The sequence below is a fragment of the Nymphalis io genome, chromosome 13 (assembly GCF_905147045.1).
Source record: "Nymphalis io chromosome 13, ilAglIoxx1.1, whole genome shotgun sequence".
In the NCBI taxonomy this organism is placed as follows: domain Eukaryota; kingdom Metazoa; phylum Arthropoda; class Insecta; order Lepidoptera; family Nymphalidae; genus Nymphalis; species Nymphalis io.
Window position 1 is genome coordinate 833,559 of NC_065900.1, and position 24,378 is coordinate 857,936.

General features: G+C 33.3%; 2 protein-coding genes across 2 annotated transcripts in view; one reads left to right on the plus strand and one right to left on the minus strand.

Moving 5' to 3' along the window:
- Positions 1–8,873, plus strand: part of LOC126773067 (homeobox protein Hox-A1-like) — a 40,424-nt gene extending 31,551 nt beyond the window's left edge. The window contains exon 2 of the mRNA XM_050493708.1: positions 8,424–8,873. Coding sequence (XP_050349665.1) covers positions 8,424–8,812 — 389 coding nt within the window. The 3' untranslated portion in view covers positions 8,813–8,873. The remainder of the gene's footprint in view (positions 1–8,423) is intronic.
- Positions 8,874–13,117: 4,244 nt separating this feature from the next.
- LOC126773057 (saccharopine dehydrogenase-like oxidoreductase) lies at positions 13,118–23,416 on the minus strand. The gene is made up of 9 exons (XM_050493691.1): positions 23,351–23,416; positions 21,114–21,291; positions 18,758–18,945; positions 17,422–17,551; positions 16,972–17,086; positions 15,952–16,023; positions 15,062–15,452; positions 14,439–14,533; positions 13,118–13,292 (listed from the first exon to the last, which is right to left on the minus strand). The coding sequence occupies exons 2-9, from the start codon at positions 21,289–21,291 to the stop codon at positions 13,178–13,180; spliced, it is 1,284 nt and encodes a 427-aa protein (XP_050349648.1). The 5' UTR covers positions 23,351–23,416; the 3' UTR covers positions 13,118–13,177.
- Between the last annotated feature and the right edge of the window lie 962 nt (positions 23,417–24,378).

Sequence of the window (24,378 nt, forward strand, 5' to 3'; positions counted from 1 at the left end):
ACCCAAAAATACAAATTGTTCTTTGTATTTATTTATTTATATATCACATAGCCACCCCAGAATAAATACGGTGAAAATATTATTCTCTAGCGGTGATCAGTCATAACGCGTCGGATGTCGGCCGTCGGTGTCGGCTGATGTCGAGTGTCGGCGTAATGCACGTAACGAAAATATTAATACAACTCAGTATATAATATCCTTTATATAAAGCCAGATGTCGCACTATGTATTACCACGTATTACATTTGGGTTTTGAGTTCACGGGTTCAATTCACGGATGTAGTTTTGATATTTACTTTAAATTTGTTTACCATTTTGTAATCGAGGTGCACGGATGAATTCTGGAAGACTCAGAACTCGTTGCTTTAAAAGAAATTAAATAAATGTAAATTGCACGTGTTTGTGCGAGCACGCGTGAGCTTGTGTGTGTTTCTACCTGTGACTATGTTTTCCTTTGACAAAGTCTCAAAACGTTAGATAGATATAGTTTTTAATTTTATTATACGACGATAGTTTTATTTATACTAATTATAGACTTTTATGATAACTACACCATCGTTTGTTCTCTTCTTCAAAGTTGATGTTTGTTATTAAAAATGTTTTTTAACCTGATATCAATTAAGTGCATTTTACTGCGTGTGAATGTGTACTATGTTTAAAAAATATATGTAATAATATATATACTATATAATAAATAATAATAATATCCTGGGACATTTTTCACACACGGCCATCTGATCCCAAATTAAGCTTGTACAAAGCTTGTGCTATTAAAACCAGACAACTGATATACTACATATACTACTTTTCTTTTGTAAATACATACTTATATAGATAATTAAACCCAGACTCAGGACAAACAGACATGTTCATGCAAACAAATGTCTGTCCTGGGTGGGAATCGAACCCACAACCTTCGGCGTGAAAGGCAAGTATCTACCAACCACGCCAGCCGGCTCAAATATGACATTTCTTTCTAAAAAAATGTAGTTACTACTGTTAAAATATTATGAATTATATATTTTAAGGTCATTGGATACGAATGATATAACTCTCATATCTCGATCATTATCAGAATAACACATTTAGAATACAGATTATAAATTAATATTTTTGGTTTTAATGACATTTGTAGTGACGTGCACACATCGATATGCGCGATACAGGTAAGGGATTACCGGATTACTCATATTGGCACGCTTGTTTGTTTTATTTGGCATAACGTCGGAGTTATCTACCTTAATTATTTATTAAAATGTGCAAGTAACATACATATTACACTGTTGTATTTTAAAATATATTTACTTTAGAAAGAAAAATGTTACCATTTTAATCTTCAAAGTTTTCTTTAATACAATAAAGATATTGAGCAATATAATATTATTGTATGATAATTTTTGATATAATATCAAATCATTCAAGCTTTATTACACATCTAACATGTCAACTCAGTAGCAAATTGAAATGTCAGCTGCCAGTACATTTTTTATTTTATGTGTACACCCATTTTTCGGTAAAGAATTTAGGCAAACATGGCGGTTCGGTGACAGTAAAAAAATTTAATGCATCTGCCGTATTGTCCAATTTTCGACCAATCGCGCTGCTTCCCGCTCCCCTAGCTGTCATTTAGCTGTCAGACGGCCATTGACATGTAATAGGGACTACGTGATCCGTAATATGATCGACTTTTAAAAGAAAGAAATGGATATTTTAGTAGGTCACTGAATTTATATCATCCAGTATTCTATCCTGCTCGCGCAGTTTTAGCCACGTTATACAGACAATAGGACCATGGTATTCGAATTTTAAATGTAATTTTTTTTCGGGGCGTTGACGCGGTACACGGCCAGTCGTGTTTAACAATTGAATTGATTGAATTACGAGTAATTCGGACGCGGCGTTATTGATGAGTTACATTGCCGCCCGCATCGCTCGGTAAATAAAGGATATTATATATAGGGGTGTTAATTCTGCAAAAAGCTGATGTACTGCGTGAATTCATGTACGTCACAGAATGAATACCAAGTTTTCGAAGTAAAGAAAGACATTTATATTTATTGAATATTGTGATTTAATCTCAATCATAATATATTATTAATTAAATATAACTATTATAATGAAAGTTACAAATTTTAGAATATTTTATTACAACATAATAAATTCATTTAATATATAACTTCTGTGGAATATGCAATAATATACGAACTGGAAATGAGTTCCAGTAAATTATAACTACGTTTCGTTTTATACGCATTATTTCATCGATTTTATAAAATGGCAACACAATTGCGTGATTTGGCAGTGGGATCGAAAGCAAAAATCTAAGGCCAGTCGTCGTTGAACAAACATTTGCTGGCGTAATGGATTAGCGGTGTCGCGCCGGCCTTCTTCTGTTACAAGTACAAACAGTAATACGCGGCGCCTTTGACGGTTGGTTTGCTGTATATTGGTCGATTCGAGGCAAATATTGGCTTCAAAAATGAACTTTTTGGATTAATTTTAGTAACTTCATATAAAGTTTCTATTTGTTAAAGACAAACAACGTAAGGATGCATCAGCGTCTTCCAAAATTTAGCTTCATGGTCATCCTCTAACTAGCATTGGAGAAATGTGGTGAAATAAGGATCGAACCATTTCTTCAAGTGGAGAGGAGGCTTTTGCCGAATAGTAGGATATAATCAGACTGTTATACTTAGTAACAGAAGTTTCAGTAGGGTGGGAGGTGTTAGGTGTCCTATAATATTTTCTGTACCTCCGACTATTACGCCGTGTATAGAAAATTTCATGATGATCGGTTGAGTAGTAAAGGCAAAAAAGCGTAACAAACAAACTTACTTTCGCATTTATAATGTTAGTAAGGATTCGCAGTGTGTGTAATATCTTAGTCCTACATTTTCTTAAATTAAAATAAATTGGGTATTTTATTTTAATTAAATAAAGAAAAATACATTAACTATAGCGCTAACTGTTTATAAATAACTGAAAAATAGTATATAAAACCACAAAAATATATTTGAAAAAAAAGGATCCGTTCTTTCACATTGCTTCTTAAAATATGAATTTAAAAAACGGAAGTATCAATGAAAATTATACGACTTCTAAATCTGCACGGTTTATATAATAGCTGGTTCTGTAATCACCATCCTCTTTTAAATACCCGGATAACTATTATTATCTATCCTTGAAAGACAATACGCCGAAACTCGTTGTCAGCAGTACACCGCACATAGACAAAGCAGAGAAGTTTGTATACTTTTGCGTCACTGTCAATATTGTCACAGGCGGGCTGCGTACGCGCATGCCGACCATTTGACGGGTTCGTTTCCATTGTAAATACTATTTCTTAATCATCCGTTTTCATTTAAAAGTTACAGTATACATATATATAATATTATTTGATCATATAGTTAATGGTAAGAATACTTTGATGTATAATTAAATTGATCTAAGGTATTCAATATCGCAAAACTGTCTAAAAGATTCGAGTAAAATCGTAAGCTTCGTCTGTATTATATAACGTTACATACATATTACATAACTTATTTCAATTTTATTTGAAACCTATATGAGGTCGTTATTTATCTACGTTTATGTATAAGAATGAAGTATAATGGAAACACAGAATCATCTCGTATTATGGGTCCAAGTGCAAGCGGGCAGGTTGCGCAAACAGACGCACAAACACGCCGCTGTTTGGTCTGCCAACGGGTTGCATGGTGCTTTGGTTGCGTGTCAATGTGAAGTGTTGTCAGACCCGCATATACCGTGGGTTTGCTTAAATGATGCAATAGTTGACTACACGATGCTGTGGTTGTTAATCTACAATACCATGATTGGTATTGGTTTACTTTTCAGTACAGTTATTCCAAACATAATATTTCTGAAAATGTAAATCGAAAAACTTTATTCTAGAAGGTTCTTTATTTGTTGGTAGGACTTTGTACAAGTCACATATTCTACCGCCAAATTGAGGTGTACGTGAGCCCGAGTAACTACATGTACAATGGACATAAAATCTTACTTTCCAATGCTGGTGGCACATTGGCGATATAAAGGATGGTTATTTTTTCCAATAGTACCAATGTCTACGGGCGGTGACCACTTACGTGACCCATTTGCAATTACTTTACATCGTCAATTACATTTGAAGTTACTTAAAAGAAACACAGCAGTGATTCGTTTAGCACAAACTATATTACGTAGATATGTTGTATAATATATAATACACTTAAATTCATATAACCTGCATTAATGTTTTGTTTATATTTTATATGTTTTTAATTTTATTACTCGATAAATGTAAAAATAACGACAAATACAGATTCACGCGTAACACCAAGTTTCCAACTTCTAAGTCTCTTTTGTCGAATGTTGATTCTCCCACCTGGGACAAAGGTTTCTCTTCATAAATTTAACCCGAGATGAATGATATCGATAAAAATTATGGTATTATAATCGTATTCGTTAATTTATGTGCAAATTATACTAATAATTAATAACTATTTGTCATAAATATTACGCGTTTTTAATTTCCACATATGGTTTTTCTTAAATAAGTAACTACTGTAATGGTAGTATGCAGTTTTTAGTTCGAAAATGTTTATTTCAGTGGAGCGAAAACCACCCCATAAGCAGATATGGGTTACATTATGAATCTATACAATATATAATATATAAAGAGGTAAAGTTTGTGAGGTTGTAGGGGGTAATCCCTGGATCTACTTAACCTATTTTGAATTATTTTTTTAGCAATAGAAAGCATCATTTGTGAGTGTCATAGGCTATATATTAAAACGAAAAATTAAACGACTTTTTCGTGGTAGTGGGATATGCAAAGTAAGTCGAAGAAAAAACAGTCGAACGAAAACGCTTCTTACGAACGCTGCCTTAACGATGAGAGATATATGATTGAGTTCTGGAAAAAAGTTGTAGAGCATAATAATGCCTAAAAAAATTCAAGACAGTATATATCTAACTTTTATATTTATGTCACAAAAAGGTGTTTTTATATTAAAATAATTTAAATCGTTAGGTCATGTTTACTAGTCATATTATCAACAATTATGAACTATTATCAAAATAGGTAAACTTATCGTCTTAAGTGTTTAAAACAAAAGACTTTTCCGTTTTACTGCATTGTTTGGTGGCATAGTTTAAGGGATAATTTAAAATATCAAATACGCGAGGCAATTTTATTAATGTTCGGACAATCGATCACAAGTAAAAATGTTTTCCGCTCAACGAAGTGGACACGGTTCAGCTAGTAATCTATATAAAAAGTAACTTGTGAGCTACTTGCTTACTTTAGCTGTACGACTACGACAGCTGTCAAATTTAGAAAATGAGAAATAAGAGCTGTCTGAAATAAAGTATATTCATATATTGTTTCATTTAAAATATATAATTTTAATAAGAAATAAATTTAGATCATTGATAGTCTATTATATATTTTTATTAATCATTCACCCTTAACGTAAATATTCATCAAAGCGACTTTTTGTGATATATTCGCAGACGGAGGTGTCCACAACTATACGTTGTCATATAGACAAACATTCATCGGTTAAAGAGTACCAGTTAAATGTTCGTTATAAAGCAATACCAATATTAAGTAAAGAATGGACTAACTCGATCGTGAATTAATAAAACACAAGCTATTCAAGACCTGTGTTGTTAAACTATTCCCTACAGTACGCTACATTAATTCTGTAACTACTTTGATTTTGTAATCTCCTTTGATTTTAAAATAATAAGAAACTTTACACAAATATTTCATCTTTAGTTAAATTTATACATTATTAAAAATACGAGCAACTTTCAGCTCAATAGGTTAGGCAGTGGTTTAAAATTCAGCTTTAAGATTTCACATAACATGATTGTACTGAACGAGGAAATAAAATAAAATCTTATAATACATAATAGTCAGTATATTACCAGGCGCGGGCGTCAATTTGAGGCGCCATGTTCATAAAAATTGTTTAAAAAAACGTTTTTTACTAAATCAAATTAGAGAGTCGAGATGGCCTAGTGGTTAGAATACGTGAATCTTAACCGATGAACGGGGGTTCAAACCAGGGCAAGCACAACTGAATTTTCATGTGCTTAATTTGTGTTTATAATGCATCTCGTGCTTGACGGTGAAGGAAAACATCTTGAGGAAACCTGCATGTGTCTAATTTCATTGAAATTCTGCCACATGTGTATTCTAACAACCCGCATTGGAGCAGCGCGGTGGAATAAGCTCCTCCTTCTCCTCAAAAGGGAGAGGAAGCCTTAGCCCAGCAGTGGGACATTTACAGGCTGTTACTGTACTGTTACTAAATCAAATAACTACACGAATTGACGATAAAGAGCAAAAATGAAATGAAAAGATAAAAAATAGGGCAGTGTCGTTTTGTGAGTTTTTTTACTATTTTATAAGTATAGAAGAGGAATATATAAGGTTTTTGCCCAGCCGGGAAAGATCATAGCGTATTATTATGCGTGTCTAAATGCCAGTGGAAAGGTGACAATAAAGCCGCCCATTATCTAAAAGAAACGTTTAATGTTCACCCAATGTATATTTATTAATTGTTACTTGAAGCTGGCGCTTTAATTAAACGTCTCCGTCCACCCCTCGTCCAGTTAATCCTTCCTTTTCCATTTAAGCTGACAACCCGTTACATTGCAACTGTTGTTGAAGAATGACCGTTTCTCTTTTAATTTGTTTCCTTGATCGCGTTGAAACTTTATGAGTTTATCCTGTCTTGTTTTCGCTAAGTCGATCGTGTAATATGTCGCTTATCAATTCCTCAATTTTTATTTCACCATATATTATGTCATTTTGGTGCATGTATCGTTCAAATGTTTTTACAATTATATTTTTATAGTCAACTAGTTTTTGACCGCGGCTTCGCCCTCGTTTTAAGGGAGCAGGTGTTAGGTATACAAAATAGCCTGTTTAACGCTTTTGCCGTGAAAGCGTAACAGACAGACAAACCGAGTTACTTTTGCATCAGGGGAGTAGCTGCCGCCGTATCAGTCTTATCAAAGATACAGGGCTTCAGGGGCCTCAACCCGTTTAAGCAAAAATTCGTAAAATATTATCCAAAATCTCACTCGAACTCTAAGACCGTGCGCTAAATTTCCCGGGAAAAAATGAGAATATTATACACATTATATTTAGCGTTCAGATACATGATAGAAATAACATTTTATATGCACATTATTGGATTTGAACCCTTTTGGAATAGTTTTCTTAGATAGCAACTTAATATGTATTAGCTTATATTATAACGATAGGCAGTCGGTATACTGTTAAGGCAGTGATTTTCATGGCAATATGAATAAAGTGTGATTTGAGCTACCTTAAAAAAGGCAATTAAAATACAAACAAGGAATTACAAAACGATAAAACTTGTAACTATTCATTAATAATTTTTAAACATATTTAACAGACGACTTTTTTATATAAATTTCTCGAAGGCGTCGTTTAAAAAAAGTGATTTATAAAATATGTAATGCAAACGAAACAAAGTCAAAAGCCAACTTGTAACATAAAGTTGACAGCACGGACACGTAGAACTCAATTCATGTTTACTTTTCTACAATAATAAACGTCAAAACTTCACGTATACGAAGAGACCGCGGGTTAGGCACTCCTGCGCAGCGGGGCGCCTCCTTACAGCCAATATTGAAATATCTTTTATCTCTTTCGTCCATGTATTAGAAAAAATTGACACCTGTCTCGATTATACACGCGATTTGCTCCCACGGACAATTCTTTGTAATGTCGTAAAAAGATTATGAGCAATGAGGCTTTGTATAAATAAACCTGCGTCCGCAAATATTTGTCCGAACGTAAAAAAAGGAGTGGACCGAGGTTTTATTGTTTTTTTTTACGAAGTTAAATAGCGTTCTATTTCATTATTGTTATGAGAAGGTTAGCGGATGTTAGTTAAACAAATACCGACTAAACTCAATAAAACGCCTTAAAGTCGATCCCTGTCAGCTAATCCCTTTAATACGAATGAAGTAAATTAGACATGATACTTACAAGTTGGTTGGACTTTGTACAAGCACTCACCACATATTCTTCTATCCAACAGCAGTACTTAGTATTGTTGAAGAATTAGTGAGCCGGTGTAACTCCAGACATAAGGAACCTAACATTTTAGTTGCCAAGGTCAGTGGCGTATTAACAATGTAAGGGATGGTTAATATTCCTTACAGTGCCAATTGTATGAGCAGTAGTGATCACATACCACTAGGTGGCCCATTAGCGCATTTGCAATGTATTTCAAATAGATGAGTTGACCGAACAATCTTTGTTTAAAAGTATTAAAGATCAAGTACATTGTAGAAATATAGTAACAAAATTGATGATCATCTTGCCTGTATTATGTCTTAACATCCATTCAAATTTTGCTATTTTTTATTTCCAGCACCAAAGCTGATGATACCTCCAGCAGACTTCGTGAACCAGGGCGTCCTTGGAAGTCCGCAGGACGGTCTCCGCACACCGACTGGCAGTCAGATGCTCGCTAATCCACTCCTCAATTTGAACAACACCGGCCGAACCAACTTCACCAACAAACAGCTGACTGAACTCGAAAAAGAATTCCACTTCAATAAATACTTAACAAGAGCGAGAAGGATAGAAATAGCATCCGCCCTACAACTGAACGAGACACAAGTCAAAATCTGGTTCCAGAATCGAAGAATGAAACAGAAGAAACGCATCAAGGAAGGCCTGATCGTTGCCCCCGAGGTCGCTTCAACATCCCATTCCAGTGCTCTAGGCTCAAATGAAAACAGCAGGGAGTCGAGCTAAATAGTGTTCGTGTATGAGTGACTTTAATACGATTTACCTGAATATACAAAGATGGGGTCAATTTGGATAACGATCAAACCATAACGAAGTTTGTCAAATATTATGTAGGTAGTAACTAAAACCAACGGCTTGAGATGCTTGTTTTAGCCCCATTTGTAAATCTATATACAATTTTTCTGGCTATTTATAAGATATAACAAAAAAATCTTAACATTTAAGATAATGCGGTTGATCTACATAGGCTTATAATAATCTAAAGTACTTACGAAGTCAATACAAATGGCGAAGGAAATTATGCCATCATCTTGTCATCAGGCTCCGCTTTCTTCTTGTCTCTATAATAAATATTTATGTCATGTTTACATTCCGAAGTATAAACCTAGTCGATAGGTATTTAATTATACATATTTGTTAAATTAAGTGTAAAAATGTAACATGTTATTAATGTGAGCAGTTGTTTATAATAAAGAATATTAACGTAACCCTTTAAAAGGCCGCAACATATCTATTTAAAACAAAATTAAATCTTTAATGTGCTGTAATGTAATAAATAATATAATAAAGTAATGTTGCTTATTCACTTACCAAGAAATTTTACACGCCATTTGTTGAACATTCATTTCGTCAAAGTTAATTAATATTTTGTCAAAGATCCCAATCGTATATCCTTGGTTTTTTTTTTAAAGAAAAAAAAAATTGTAAAAAATCTGCTTTTTTAAATGGATGCGATTTAATTTTTAATATTTACTAAATCAAACTACAATCGATAAGATATTTAAATGAAAGTTGTTTTTTACTGCGATAATTTTTGTAGCCGATTTAACGAACTTCGTTACTATTTTCAAGTCACAGACGCCATTTTGTAACAATAAAAGTTTCAGTGTTTGGTTATGAGATTACTTAGAATAGGTTTCTTTTCTAAGATCAAAAAATATATATAAGGTAGACGTAACAGTGAATTATGAAATTCATGCTTAGATAAACTCATTTTTTAATTTATTTTTTTTTACAATTGTTTTAATTGTTTGAATAAAAAGCTTTTATATTTTAAGATATTTTTTACGACGTAATTTAAACCAAAGTTTATTTTGTTTTATATTTTTTTAAAGTAAAGATAGCAGCAAAAGTAAAAAAAGAAAATTTCAAAATTAACAAAATTCAAAATTCGATTTATTGAAACCGATAGACAGGGCCTTTTTAAATCGATTTTAAAAGGCTAAATACTATAATTATCAATATAACAGTAACAATAAATGTTTTCTGGAAACAAAACTTTTGTTGCTGACTTTACGTTGGTCATTTTCAAAATACCGCTTTGAATGCTGATGATATTTTACTTTTCTTTAATTTGAGAATGACCGTATGTTTGTAGAATAGTAATGTACAGGTTTCAAATTAGAACCATCGCTAATTAAATGTATATAAAGCGCGTTAAGTACGATTGTGTGTACATTTTTGTATTATTAAGTAACTATTAAATCTACCAATAAATTAATTACATCTATTTTCAAGTGAACTGTTATTATTTTGACGAGAACAATTATAATATGTGTAACGCAATTTATTTATATGACCTGAATGCTATAATAAAAATTACCTTTGAATCCCATGCGGATACAAATTACCCAAATTGGCTGTTAAGATTAGCACATTAATTCCATTTCGGAGACCAAATGAAGCTATGTGCTTTTTTATAACTTTATATAAGGTGTGCAATGTTATTAACTCCTACAAATTAGTTAACCTTTTAAAATAATAATATAATTTAAATTTACATTTCAACTAACCAATAATAAGTTATGACCGAAAGAATCTGAATGGTTATAACAGATGAATCTTAACCAAAGATTGAAAGATTGAACCATTTGTTGGTCCAAGCCCGGGTAAGCACCACAAATTTGATATGATCAATATGACTTTATAGTTACTCTTGTAGTCGGTGCATGAAAACCTCGTGAGAAAATCTGTATGAGTCGATTAAAATCTATTACATATGTGTGCTAACCAGCAACCCGTACAGAAGCAGCGTATTTGAATAAGCTTTAAATCTTCTCAAAAGAGGAGACTTTAGCCCAATATCGGGAAATTTAAATTTACTATATAAATGTGGATGCTGTCTATGATAATCCCTCAAACCAATAAATAAATAAAAAATAAGCGCTGCGCGCTCACAAAGAAGCAAGGGAAGCTGAAATAGGATGTTCTGATGCCGGACACTTTAGACGTCACAACATCAGAGTCATACTTTGTTGATCACATTCGTAATAAATATTTCATTTTACTTTATTTTATATAAAAATACGAAAATAATATCCGCTATATATTTTGACCACGGCGGCCAATCTCAAGAGACTGCCAACTACATAGGACATTATTATAGTACACAAGTGTATGCGTAAACACAGGTACAGTCTCCATTCAGTCACTCATAATTTGTTGGATTGTACATACTTCCAACTTCCAGACTCCGGGTTGCTACTGAGAATTTTTCAACAGAAAAATCCAATAAGACCTCAGGATCAGCGGCCTTATATCTAGCTACTAGAATAACGAAGCATTCGACCGTTACACATAAAAAGATCTTAAAACCTCACATAACGTCACGGCTTTGACTGACATATGAACATAAAAGTACTTTAAAATGCAGATGATTGGAATTGAAACCATTTTTCAATTATAATCTGAGCTACCAATATAGGTACTTTCTGACGGGTTTTCTGGGCTTATCTTTAGTCATTCAGACTCTCATGAAATGGTTCTATAAAAATTGTTTTATTTATATTTCATTGACCCTTAGGTATTCATTACTTAATTTGGAGAAACAGGGTTAATAGTTATCACTAGCAACTGGGTAGACAGTATTACGAATACAGTAATGACAAGTGTACAATCAGTTTTTTATTTAACGAATAAATCGAATAGGAGTCGCTCATAGATTTAAGAATAAATGTTAATTTTATAAATGAACAGGAGACCTGTTTTAAGACTATATCGAAATAAAGGTAAATTTCACAGACTTAAGAATCTGAGATGTCGACGGCCAATATAGTTTTTGCAACACACTTGCCAGCTAGCAAAAAGGTTTAAAAAGATGATGACAAATTTCACTGTAAACAGAAAGTTGACGAATATTCTACGATCTGCGTGGCTGAAACTGCAATGCTAGACCAAGGGGGTATCGAAAAACAATCTTGCTTGATCCTGGCAAAGGGATAGCGCCAACTGGCTAAATGCCTCATAAAGAACTCTGTTCCTTTTTCTTCCAACAATATGTATATAATATGAAGCGGTTAAAAGCAGATAAATATATAAATATTACCTATATAATGTGATTATATGTTTTTAATACATGTATTTGTGTACTTCGAACGAAAACTGACAGCCATTCCTTTTTCAAAGGAACGTGGTTAAACTATAATAGATATACAAATTGTTCTATGCAATAGCCAAAAAGTGACATAATACGTTTACTTTTATTCAATTTATATTAGGTAAATGGAGAGACAAATGGACTTCCTAATGCTAAAATGTCACCACCGTCCCAAGGGATTGGCACTGTAACGAAAATTAAGCAAACTTTATATCGCCAATGCGCCACCAACATTAAGAAGATATCATGTTTGAAGATTTCATGAACATGTATGTTTGTCCAGAGTCTGGGTGTAATTATCTATATAAGTATGTATTTACAAAAAAAAAAAAGTAGTATATGTATTATATCAGTTGTCTGGTTTCCATAGCACAAGCTTTGTACAAGCTTAATTTGGGATCAGATGGCCGTGTGTGAAAAATGTCCCAGGATATTATTATTATTATTATTATTATTATTATGTTCCTTGTGCCTGTAATTACACTGGCTCACTCACCCGTTAAACGGGTACACAATAAATTACCTAGATTTAATTGTAAAGTAGTGCTGTCTAGGGGTAGGATGAGTGATAAGTGGGTGGGACTTAGCCAGGCGGACTTCTCAAATGCTAAATACAAATGTTCAAAAATTTTATTTAACACCACAAAAACCTATAAAAAATATTCGTAGGCCATTGAGAATATAAGCAAAGCTGGATATAATATTATAATTCCTAAATAAAATTTAACATTTTAATATTAACCGTTTTATAATATTTAAATATTTATCTGATATAATAACAAAATAGTACAATCTTAGTACAATAGTCACAATAGATACGTTTCATGTGAGAATAGTGGCGCCATCTCTTCACGGCCTGCAGTATTAAGATCAAGCGCTACTAACCCCTCGATAAAACGAAAATTTAACCAAACAGGATTCAATGAAACACCGACAGAGGTCTATAGTTTAATCGTTATGGGATGGCTGTAGAAATATTCCTTAAATTATTATTGTTATTCTTTAGACTGTTTGTAATTTTCAACAATTTCAAACTTAAAGTCATTCTCTTGCAAATGTTTGAGGATACTTGTTTTCCTGAACGCGACGCCAGCTGTCATAACTCCACTTCTGTAATAATAATATTATCGAAAAGGTGAATAATATTATACATATACTAACAATATAAATGCGAAAGTATCTCAGTCTGTAGGTTACGCTTTCACGCTTAAACCAGTGAACCGAGTTTTGATGACATTTTGTATGAAGGAAGCCTGAACCAGTGGCGTAGCTATTGTAGGGCCAAGTGTTGCAGTGCACCAGGGCCCGGAGCTCAGGTGGCCCTCTAACCTCAGCTTTGAAAAAAGAGGAGCATAAAAGAAAAAACAATCTTGTGTGGACGGGGAATTCTGTTAAAAATCGTTTTTTTCCCTTTATTGATCTCATCTGTATAATAAATATTCTGTATTGTCATATGCATCGTTGTTTATTGATAACCATTTTCTTCTGTTAAACTCATAGAGATTGCCCCTCAAAGAGACGCCGTATGGATTTAGCCTACTAGGGATAAGTTGAACTCACTGTTTCCTATTCTTGTTGCTTAATTTTGAAGGACAATATAAGTTTAAACTACACGGAAAGAGGGGGATGAGGGCCCGATTCTTTCCTTATGCACCGGAGCCCTTGTCTACCTAGCTATGCCACTGGTCTGAACCCTAATTAAGAACATCTCTTAACCTTACACTTGCCCAACACAATCAACACGCGGTCAAAAATTAGTAAAATAATAAATATATAACACTAGTTCCTGTAATATACAATGCTGTAGCATTTTATAGGAGGAGGCGGCTTACACACACACCACAAGTCAATGATCATGAATTGCTTTAATAACCAACATTAATAATACACTAATATTATAGATATTCGTGTAAATTATATAATAAATATCCAGTACCTTTTCTCGTCTGTTTGTCAACCGCTATTTTTTTACGTATAAGTTATGGACGCGCAAAGTGAGACATTTTCCGTCACCTAACTCTATATAATATAACCGTGGTTTGTGTGATAGTTCTAAAATTTTGAATATAATTTCCGTCAAGCACCAGAAAAATGGCATAATAGCATGTCAGTAAGCAATGCAGAACTTTGAACTATACTTCTCATATTGACCTGATCTGATGCTGTGACCCATTATTGAGATTGACGTATTCCGTCTACTCAGTCGTTGCTGTATTAGAATATACTATGTAAATAAATTTAAGTAAATATACATACGTGGGAGGCAATTTATCTTTCTCCTTTAGAATAGCTATGGCTGATAATACGATGCCCACAGCCGTGCCGACGTAAGCCGGATCAACACCAGACAACTGAAATTTAAACACGTATCTCACTTACAAAGCTAATTTAGATGATGTTTAGTTAAACAATGATTTATCTCTTTCTATCATCATTGAACAAGCATTCGATAGAAAGAGATAGTGTTGTTTACACAATCACCACTTACAAATGTCTACAAGTAAAGCTGATATAAGTCAACCGACCAACGTGAAATTTTGCAAAGACGTTGTCAGGAGTACAGAATAGATGTAGATATATATATATATATATATATATATATATATATATATATATATATATATATAACTTCGTGAGAGTAACATTATGCTCTAATGTTGGTTGGCAATAACGCGCCCATTAACTTACCTATACAAATATATGAACTCGCAGCAATTAATTTTATTAGTCTTTTTAACACGTTATATATCAAGAAGGAAATAATAATAATAATATTCTTCATTAAATATTTTTTGTGTACATTTCATTAAATATGACAAGAAAATTACATATACTTCATGTGGTGCTAGGATTCAAAATTGAAAACGGGTCATACTTACGCTAACTCTGGCGACAACTCTCTTGTCTGGCGTGCCCCCCACATCGGTCCCCTCGTCCCAACCTCTCCCCAACATGTCATATTGAAAGCGGGAGCCGTCCATCGCGCTCTCATTTGGATCACCATATGTCACTAGTCCAAATGAACAGAACTTCGGATGTTTTAGAAGCAACCGTCTCGTACAAGGTATCTTGCTCAAAATGAATAGCAAAATGCAACCAATAATGGTCCCTATCGCGGAGAATATAGAAGGGAAAGTTATATAAGGCTTGTATTGAACCGGTCGCTTGCCATCCGTCGCTAAGAGGTGTCGTTGTGTGCGATGGACTACGAAACTGTCCGCACCCGGAAACGGGAGACACCATTTGTTTAAATTCTTATGAAGCAGGCACCTGGAGGCATCAACAGATATCAATACATATTATAAAAGAAAGTATCTGTGAATTGGGTTTTTTAAGTTATATGGCTATTTGCAAGCCACCAAAACAAACATTTTTTAGACTACCGCTACCAAATAACTTTAAAATTTTGTGTATGATTCACATAGGCGTTATGTTCATTAAAATGGCAGAATTTGAAAGAACGTAAGCTGTACTCCACGATGGTGAAGCCGCAGGTTTTACTAGTAATATAAAATGGTTTAAAACAAATAAATCCTTGAATAGTCTATTTAAAATCATAAGGAAATATAGCAGCATCCGGTAGTAATGATATTTGGTTGTGTTGGTAAAGTACTCACTTGGTGATCCTCAAAAAACCTGATACCATACATGATAGTAATCATTACCTAAGGTATTAAGACAGACAGAAAAACAACTTATTTGTCATGTTTTTATAAGTTTCAAATTATATTATTTAAAACTTAATTGTGCTAAATATACAAATTCATACCTCTGTTTCAATTCCGGTTCAACATCAAAACACGGTCTTTGTCGAATCTTTTTCATAGATATGTATGCCATGCTGAAATTTATTAAATATTTTAAAATAAATATTGCTCAAGCATTGCAAAGAGCTGAGATGGCTCAGGCGTTGGAACGCGTGAATTGAACCGAATCCTAATCAAACCCAGACAAGCTGAATTTTCATGTGCTTATGCTACGTTTATAATTCATCTCGTTCTCGACGGTGAAGGAAAACATCGTGAAAATACCTCATGTCTAATTAAAAAACTTAAAACCTTATTAGCAGTGAGACATTCGCAGGCACCTTTTTACTTCATGTACTGCGAAACTCCTTTTCAGTGACCTCTATCTGCCATAGAGGTCACTGAAAAGTAGTTTCGTTTAAATGGTGCAGAATTGTAACAGCAGCAGGTTATTCTGTCAGAACAGAATTCGAAACTCATCGACAACGGTCGTGAAATTTCAGAAAAGTGATATGCGATATTTAGGCTCCGAAAACAAGCTCAATATTTTAAGCTACATAGTAAAGTTTTAAGTGACATATAGAATATCACAAACGCAGGGTGTGTTTGTGATATTGCATATAGTGTATTTTTCTTCTTTTTTATGTAATATTAACCTCCATGTATTCTCTCTCTCATAAACTTATGCAACCAGTCCCGGATTTATGTCAAGACCTAAGCCACCGGCTTAGGGGCACCACCCTAGCAAAAATAATATAATTTTACTCTTTATCATCAGTGCCCCAGAAGCCTTTCTTCGCTAACTCCAAGCTTGCATGAAATGGCAATATGCCACGACCTAAAAGAGATCAGGCGCTAGAGCAATAGCTTTACGTACTCTGCGTAACACTGAGGTCTAGCACTGGCAACTTTGTAACTCATAATATTGCAGGACTGCAACAGTAAAATTTAGTGACAAATACAACATGACAGTTACAAAAAAGCAATGTGCACCCTTTGATTTGTAAATAATCTTAAATCTAGTTCGCCATTAAAAATTTTACCTGTTAATAATTGATACCCAACTGCTGTATCGGATAATACCGTTACGTTTGCTTTCCGCCATCATCTTTGGTGGGAAATGAGTTATTAAATATGACTCCACAGAATTTAACGTGCCTGTGGAAAATATCAAATAATAAATTAACTATGTGGATGTTTAATAGTTCTGTTCTCAGAAGTAAATATATATTTAGGAATGAGTATTAATAATCGTCGGCGGTCATACATGCTAAACATTAATACTAAGGTCTGTATTATCAGATTGAGATGAAACTTAATGTACACATATGCAGATTTTATTGTGGTTAACACCCAGAAATATAAGCGGTTTTCTAAACTATTGAGCACTTATTATTCTTATAAGTCTGCTTTGCTATTTCTTTAAACCAAATTATTGATTATTAAGTACATTTTAAAGGAATACTGTTTTATGAATTATTTGCATATCATACCACCAAAATTCTGCTCCAAGAATGACACCCCAAGATCTGCCGGGATACTGCTGAGACCACAGGCATTGATAACATAGACTCCTGCTTCACGTGCCGGCTGATCATACTTTTCTTCCAACAACTCAATGAACTAGAAAATAAAATAAAATATTGTATTTTTTTTTTATAGAAAGGAAGGTGGACGAGCATATGGGCCACCTGATGGTAAGTGGTCACCAAACGCCCTTAGACATTGGCATTGTAAGAAATGTCAACCATCGCTTATAGCCAATGCGCCACCAACCTTGGGAACTAAGATTTTATATCCCTTGTGCCTGTAATTACACTGGCTCACTCACCCTTCAAACCGGAACACAACAATATCAAGTATTGCTGTTTTGCGGTAGAATATCTGATGATATGGCCAGTCAAAGACAATTTTCGGTCGAGGCGGCCATTCTCAACTAAGAAAAGCTAACTACGCAGGAGCACTCTACATAATCCGGTGGGACGAAAAATCTGACACGATCGAAAAGAGTTCAGTCGCAGGACTAACGGCTTAAGGTAGCCTAGGTAGGTAGGTGGGTTAGTACTACCAACATTCAAACTACTAGGAATTGAGATAGTCAAGAGTTCTTAATATAGCTAACACGATGGTTCACACCTGTTCCAAAGATAACTCCACCAACCACCACCAAATACTGATGTTGTTCAATAAATTAGTGATGTTATTTTTCGGTTTAAAAAAAAGCCGAGATGGCCTAGTGGTTAGAACGCGTGAATCTTAACCGATGATCGTGGGTTCAAACCCGGGCAAGCACCACTGAATTTTCATGTGCTTAATTTGTGTTTATAATTCATCTCGTGCTTGACGGTGAAGGAAAACATCGTGAGGAAACCTGCATGTGTCTAATTTCATTGAAATTGTCACATGTGTATTCTACCAACCCGCATTGGAGCAGCGTGGTGGAATAAGCTCTAAACCTTCTCCTCAAAAAGGGAGATGAGGCCTTAGCCCAGCAGTGGGACATTAACAGGCTGTTACTGTAATTTATTTAAAAAATTATTAATATAAAGATTAGTATTTTTAATTATATATTAAAATAATCATATTTTATTTTTCAATATAATAAAACTGATATTTAACTTATAAATAAAAAATACACGCAATTTTGTTACAGTCCACGTTTTTGAAATGGCACTCGATATGGACCGGTCGAAATGTGATCTTATTCTAAATGAATTACTGAACTTATTCTAAAATGACTTTGGTTTACAAATTCCAACAACTGTGTACTACTGCTTTTTTTACAAGAAAATTTCAATTCTTAGTCATGACACCATATGACAAACGTACCTGAGTCTCCCCACTGACATCAACATAATGTGTCTTGCTGTCAATAGCAGTGGACACCACTACTTCCCCATACTGTACAAAAGGGCCGCAGCAGTTGACCAAGACTTCCGCTTGACAACACATCTCCATTATAGAAATTTTGTCCTCTACGTCAGCTATTATTATTTCAACTTTTGACAAATCATCACCTAAAAAAAACCTTCATTATGTAAAATTATAAAACTGGATGTGTATGTTGTTTCAGATTATGAATTTTTAGATTTACCCAATCCTGGGAAACCCATTATATTCTGGAGGTGAGCTAGTGGTCGAATAAAGTTCATTGCGATATTTCTTTGTGTATACAACACAGGGTAGTAAGGAGTCATAATTGCTTATCAGTCATAAAAAATGTTTTTAAACTTTAGATTACATTAAAGAAAAATATAGGACAAAATAAAACTACACATAATAGGTATAGTTTAGTCTAGAAATTAAAACTCGCTCACAAAATATTGCCGTCTATACTCACTCAAGAATATTGAAGAAATAATTTTGACGCAATTTTATTATTATTGTTATTTTTTAATGAGACTAGAGACTTGTAGTGATGTAGAGCCTCCTTCATATTTTTTGACAAACCCTTTTATCACACTGTAAGCCATCATGTAGTCATCCCATTATAGATACCGACATTTGTTGCAGATAAGAGAACCAGCTACCTCGAGATTCAATATTAATAACCTTGGATTATCTAACTCGAGAGATTTATTATATAGTCCAGCGGATTAACAATTCCCAAATCTTCTTTTCTTCGGCTGGATTTGAGACTTGTGTGTGCTTATAGTGGCGACAGAGTGAGGCTTTGTCTTCACTGTTTCAGTCATCGGCTGTCTTCGATAAAAATCCGTTTCAGCCTGGGGCCGAATTCTTTTCCGATTCAATTCCGATCCAACTTTAAATCATCTATATTTATTCGAGTCAGAACCGAACCGATAATATGTTAACATATAGCGTTATGTCAAAATCAAACGTAATCGTTAACTTTTATGGCAATAGTCGATAATTATAATTTGTTAGTAGAATTGGTCCCCTGATTATCGGCCTTTTAGCTTGGAGATTTGTTCTATGTGAACACATCACTCACTGTACATACATTCAACAAAATATTTTAAGGAGTATAAATAAACAACGTAATAATATTTTATTTTTAATTTTCATTTTAACCAAACTCGGATCAATTTTTCTTATCATTTAAAAAAAAAGTCTCCCATAATATGCCTAATATGCCATAATATGCTATATATGTCCCTGTATAACATTTCGATGTTTCATTATATATTAAGCGCATTATTTTCCTTTACAAATTATTTGTAACAACGAATACATGAGATTATGTACCAACGAATCTATTTTTTTATAATATAACTTCAACGCGATCTAGATGAGTCATCTCTTGTAACGTGCAAATTTCTGTATTTTTTCTCATTCGATGAATACAAATGGATAATTATGTTGTTTAATTATTAATTGTCCGTGACCAAGGCTTATAAAATCTAAACATGTATTTACTGCGTAACAGACGTTCGTGTTATACAACGTGTACATTACATCATTGCGGCTTTTATTGAACTCTCATACATTAAGAAGAAGGTCGTATGTAGAAAAACGTAATAAAGGCCACATTTGCAATTTAATATGTTCATAACCCATATTGTGGTGTGATAAACATAAGTTGGTTGTTTTTAACATGATGACTTATTATGTATATCCGCCAAACCGTATATGACCGTATATGTAGACCGGCGTGGCTCCTTTGTTTCGCAAACTTTGTTTAGTAAATTCTAATTACTATTATTTTGTCAAAATTACTTTAATACAAAATTCTTTTAAATAGTATATTAACTGATCTGGATTCACATATTTATAGATTCCATGACAATGGGAAACAATTAGATAGACATATGAATGTGTCGAGCATTATCGATAAATAACCACAGTATATCCAGTTTAGTTACATAGTAATAGCCTGTGAATGTCACACTGCTGGGTTAAGGCTCCATCCTTTTTGTGAGGAGAAGATTTAGAGCTTATTCCACCACGCTGCTCCAATGCGTTTCAACCTGCACTTTTCCGCGCGATGTTTTTCTTCACCGAGCACGAGATGAATTATAAACACAAATTAAGCACATGAAAATTCAGGGGTGCATGCCCGGGGCTCGAACCCACGATCATCGGTTAAGATTCAGTCGTTTTAACCACTGGGCCAGATTAGTTAATAATAATAAATAAAATCTACGCTTCGTGGCCACGATGATAAAATAATAGAAGTATAATATAATTTTTTTAATATCAGAAAATAATAAATAAAATATACCAGTTTTTTTCGATATTTCTTGAAGAACATTTTCCAGTTTGTTCCGGTTCCTTCCAGCTACAGCCCACGTGATATCTGGGTAATTCTTGCCAATCCGCGTCAGCTCCTTAACCACGTGTTTTCCCGTGAAACCAGTTGCGCCAAGTATTACTAGATCTAATCGATTTCTAGTCGACATCTAGAATAAAAAATAACAATAAATATAAAACCCTTGAAAATGTACAAAAAATAAATAAATATAAAAAGATATTGCATACATTATAAAGTTAACATTAACATGTTTTAACAAATTATGAAAATTAAGAAGTAACAGACAAAACGGTTACGGTGAAGGAAAACGCCGTGAGGAAACCTGCATGTGTCTAATTTCACTGAAATTCTGCCACATGTGTATTCCACCAACCCGCATTGGAGCAGCGTGGTGGAATAAGCTCCAAACCTTCGCCTCAATATGAGGAGAGGAGGCCTTTAGCCCAGCAGTGGGACATTCACAGGCTGTTTCGGAAATAATAAAATAATATAATATAACAAATAGAAGAAGATATTAAGAATTAAATTATTATAAAATTATCACGTAGTGGAAGTATAAAATGAACAATATATAATTATCTGAGAGCATTTAAAAATTTGGAATACGATTAATTGCAATCAATAGTAAGAGGTCCATTTACAAAGAGGTTAAAAAAAAAACAATTTATTATTATTATTAAATTATTATTATTTTTTAAGAAAAGGATTCAATTTGTCATTAAAAATATCTCTTATAAGAGCTTCGTTTGAATCTTTTTTATTGTATTTTTAATCATATTGAGCGTATAACAAAGTACAAGTAGAACAATTACTTCCAAAAGCAAAGTATTAGACCTTCCAGAATAAATAATTAAATAACGACATCTAAAATGTGAGCAGGATTTTTATTATTATTCAAGAAGAAACGAAACAAAAAATACCAGTCGCAATAAAAGAGATAATTAATTAAGATTAAATAAATTGCGTTATTTTTTTTTATCGTGGCGTTATAACCATAATATAATGAAGAGATATTAAAAATGAAATAAGGATGTTGTACTGTTCAATGTAAGTGGACATAATCGTAGTTACGATGATAAGTTAAATAGACAATCACCGAATCAAAAATAAATGTAAAATTGTAAACTTTACTCGTTCGTAATGAATACAATTTTAATTAGGGGAAGGTGGCCTAAACCGGGTAGGTATGTTAACATTGAAAGGTAATTTTTATTTGATTATATATAACAGACTTTATTGTATTTGATAGAAGTGTTATCGAACTTAAAAATAAAACAGCCCAGTAGTGTAATTGTGTTTTAGATAATTATTTATTGTCACGAATTAAAAGCTCTTCAAAAACCCGATTTACCCTAATAGCCTAAAACGAGGCGTGAAGAAACATATCGCGGGCCGGCAAGGCGGGGGCCTCCTACTAACCCGCTTTAGAGCAGCGTGATGGAGCACTCCAAATCTTCTCCTCAAAAGGGAGAGGAGGCTTTAGCCCAGCAGTGGGCTGTTATTCACAGGCTGTTACTGTAAGACGGGGGCGGCTAGTACATAACATTCTTCCCGACTGTACTGGCCGTCGTCGCGTTTGGACTCTACTATCATTTACCATCAAGTGGAGTAGTCATAGCGATATAAATTATGACAACCTGTTCAAAATAGGTTTTGAATGGTCCATAAACGCAACGATCCAAGAGCCAAGTATATGCGTTGTGTTGTGTGAGGAGGAAATGAAAAATAATTCACATTATGCTGTTTCGAATATTCTAAAGCATCAAGAAATTTTAGAGATTTTCTAGTGGTTTTGGGCGGACTTCTGGATATTTACATTTAAAGATTTCAATCTTTGTTTAAACTTGGTTCTTAAAAATGATATTTGTATTACAATAATTTTTAATAATGTTAATGACTGTGAAAGATTTCTTAAGAAATCAGTTAATATAAAATCTAAACCTATTAAAAAAATGTCACAGCAAATAGATTGAGATGAGACCATCTAGGAGCTATTTTGAACCGAACGCAAAAAGAATCGTCACAATAAAAGTTATAGGCGCGCTTTCGTTAGTCGACAATTTAGTCCGAAATTCCCGCCTAACGGAAAAAGGTTTTACATGAAATGCTTACCACCCGTATCACCGTCACATAATTGTATGTCACGGTTGTTTTCTTTTAATGTTAATGTACGTTATATATTTAATAAATACAGGAGGCATACATACCGTGGTGTTGAACTGACGCCGCCTCGTCTAATGATATTGTGAAGTAACAACGATTGAGAATTGCAAACGATAGCAATAAAAGTCGTTTATTTCACACGTAATAGAACGTTGTTTTTATAGTAGTTAATATGTAGTAACACATGTACCACGCTAAATAATTATACGTAAGTTACTACTTAATAAACTAGCAAAAGAATTAAGTCGAAACGATGATCCAGAAGAAAACATCGTCTATTTATAATATGTAAATAGGCAAAGACAAAAAAGTTCACTGATTTTTTCTCGTGTTTTTAAACTTTTTTTTTTTTTTTTTATTTGATAACTTTAAAATAATTGTAAATAAGAGGAGCAAAAAAGATACAAGACAGACAAATTTTGGACACTATGCTACTTTGCCAAGGATCTTAAAAAAAAGGTTTTAATGATATTTTCTTTATTTAAATTTTTATTTAAATTAAATTTATATCTTCTTTTGTAAAATGTACTTAAACTCACATGTAAACAACATTCTTAATATACAATAATATATAATAACCATTGTTCATATATTAATTGATTGAGTACTATTGCGTAACAATTCTTTTTTAATTCTATTTAATCATCATTTAATGAGCTCGATGTAGTCATATAATTGAAGGAGCAGTAATAATAATAATAAGCTTTGTTGCAGAATCTTAATAAATAAATATATTTTCCTCCAACTTTCCATAATGACTATGGTCGTTTTTTAGGGATTGTTACAAATTTAATTAAACAACTATGAACGGATTTATCGCGTATATTTAAAAAATAAAATTAACATTTCATGACGTTTCACACTTTTCAGTGTCCGTGGCCACAAGCAGTTGTTTAATTCAAATTATTTATGTATTAACAAATAAATTTGAAATTTAAAATAGTTGAAAATAAAGTAACATCGAGTGGGCCAACCACAAAAGCGGGCCGCAGGTTGAGTACCACTGGTCTAGACCAATATATGAAGTAGGTTTAATGTTCAAACAAAGAAAATGTGACATTTAGTTTCTTTT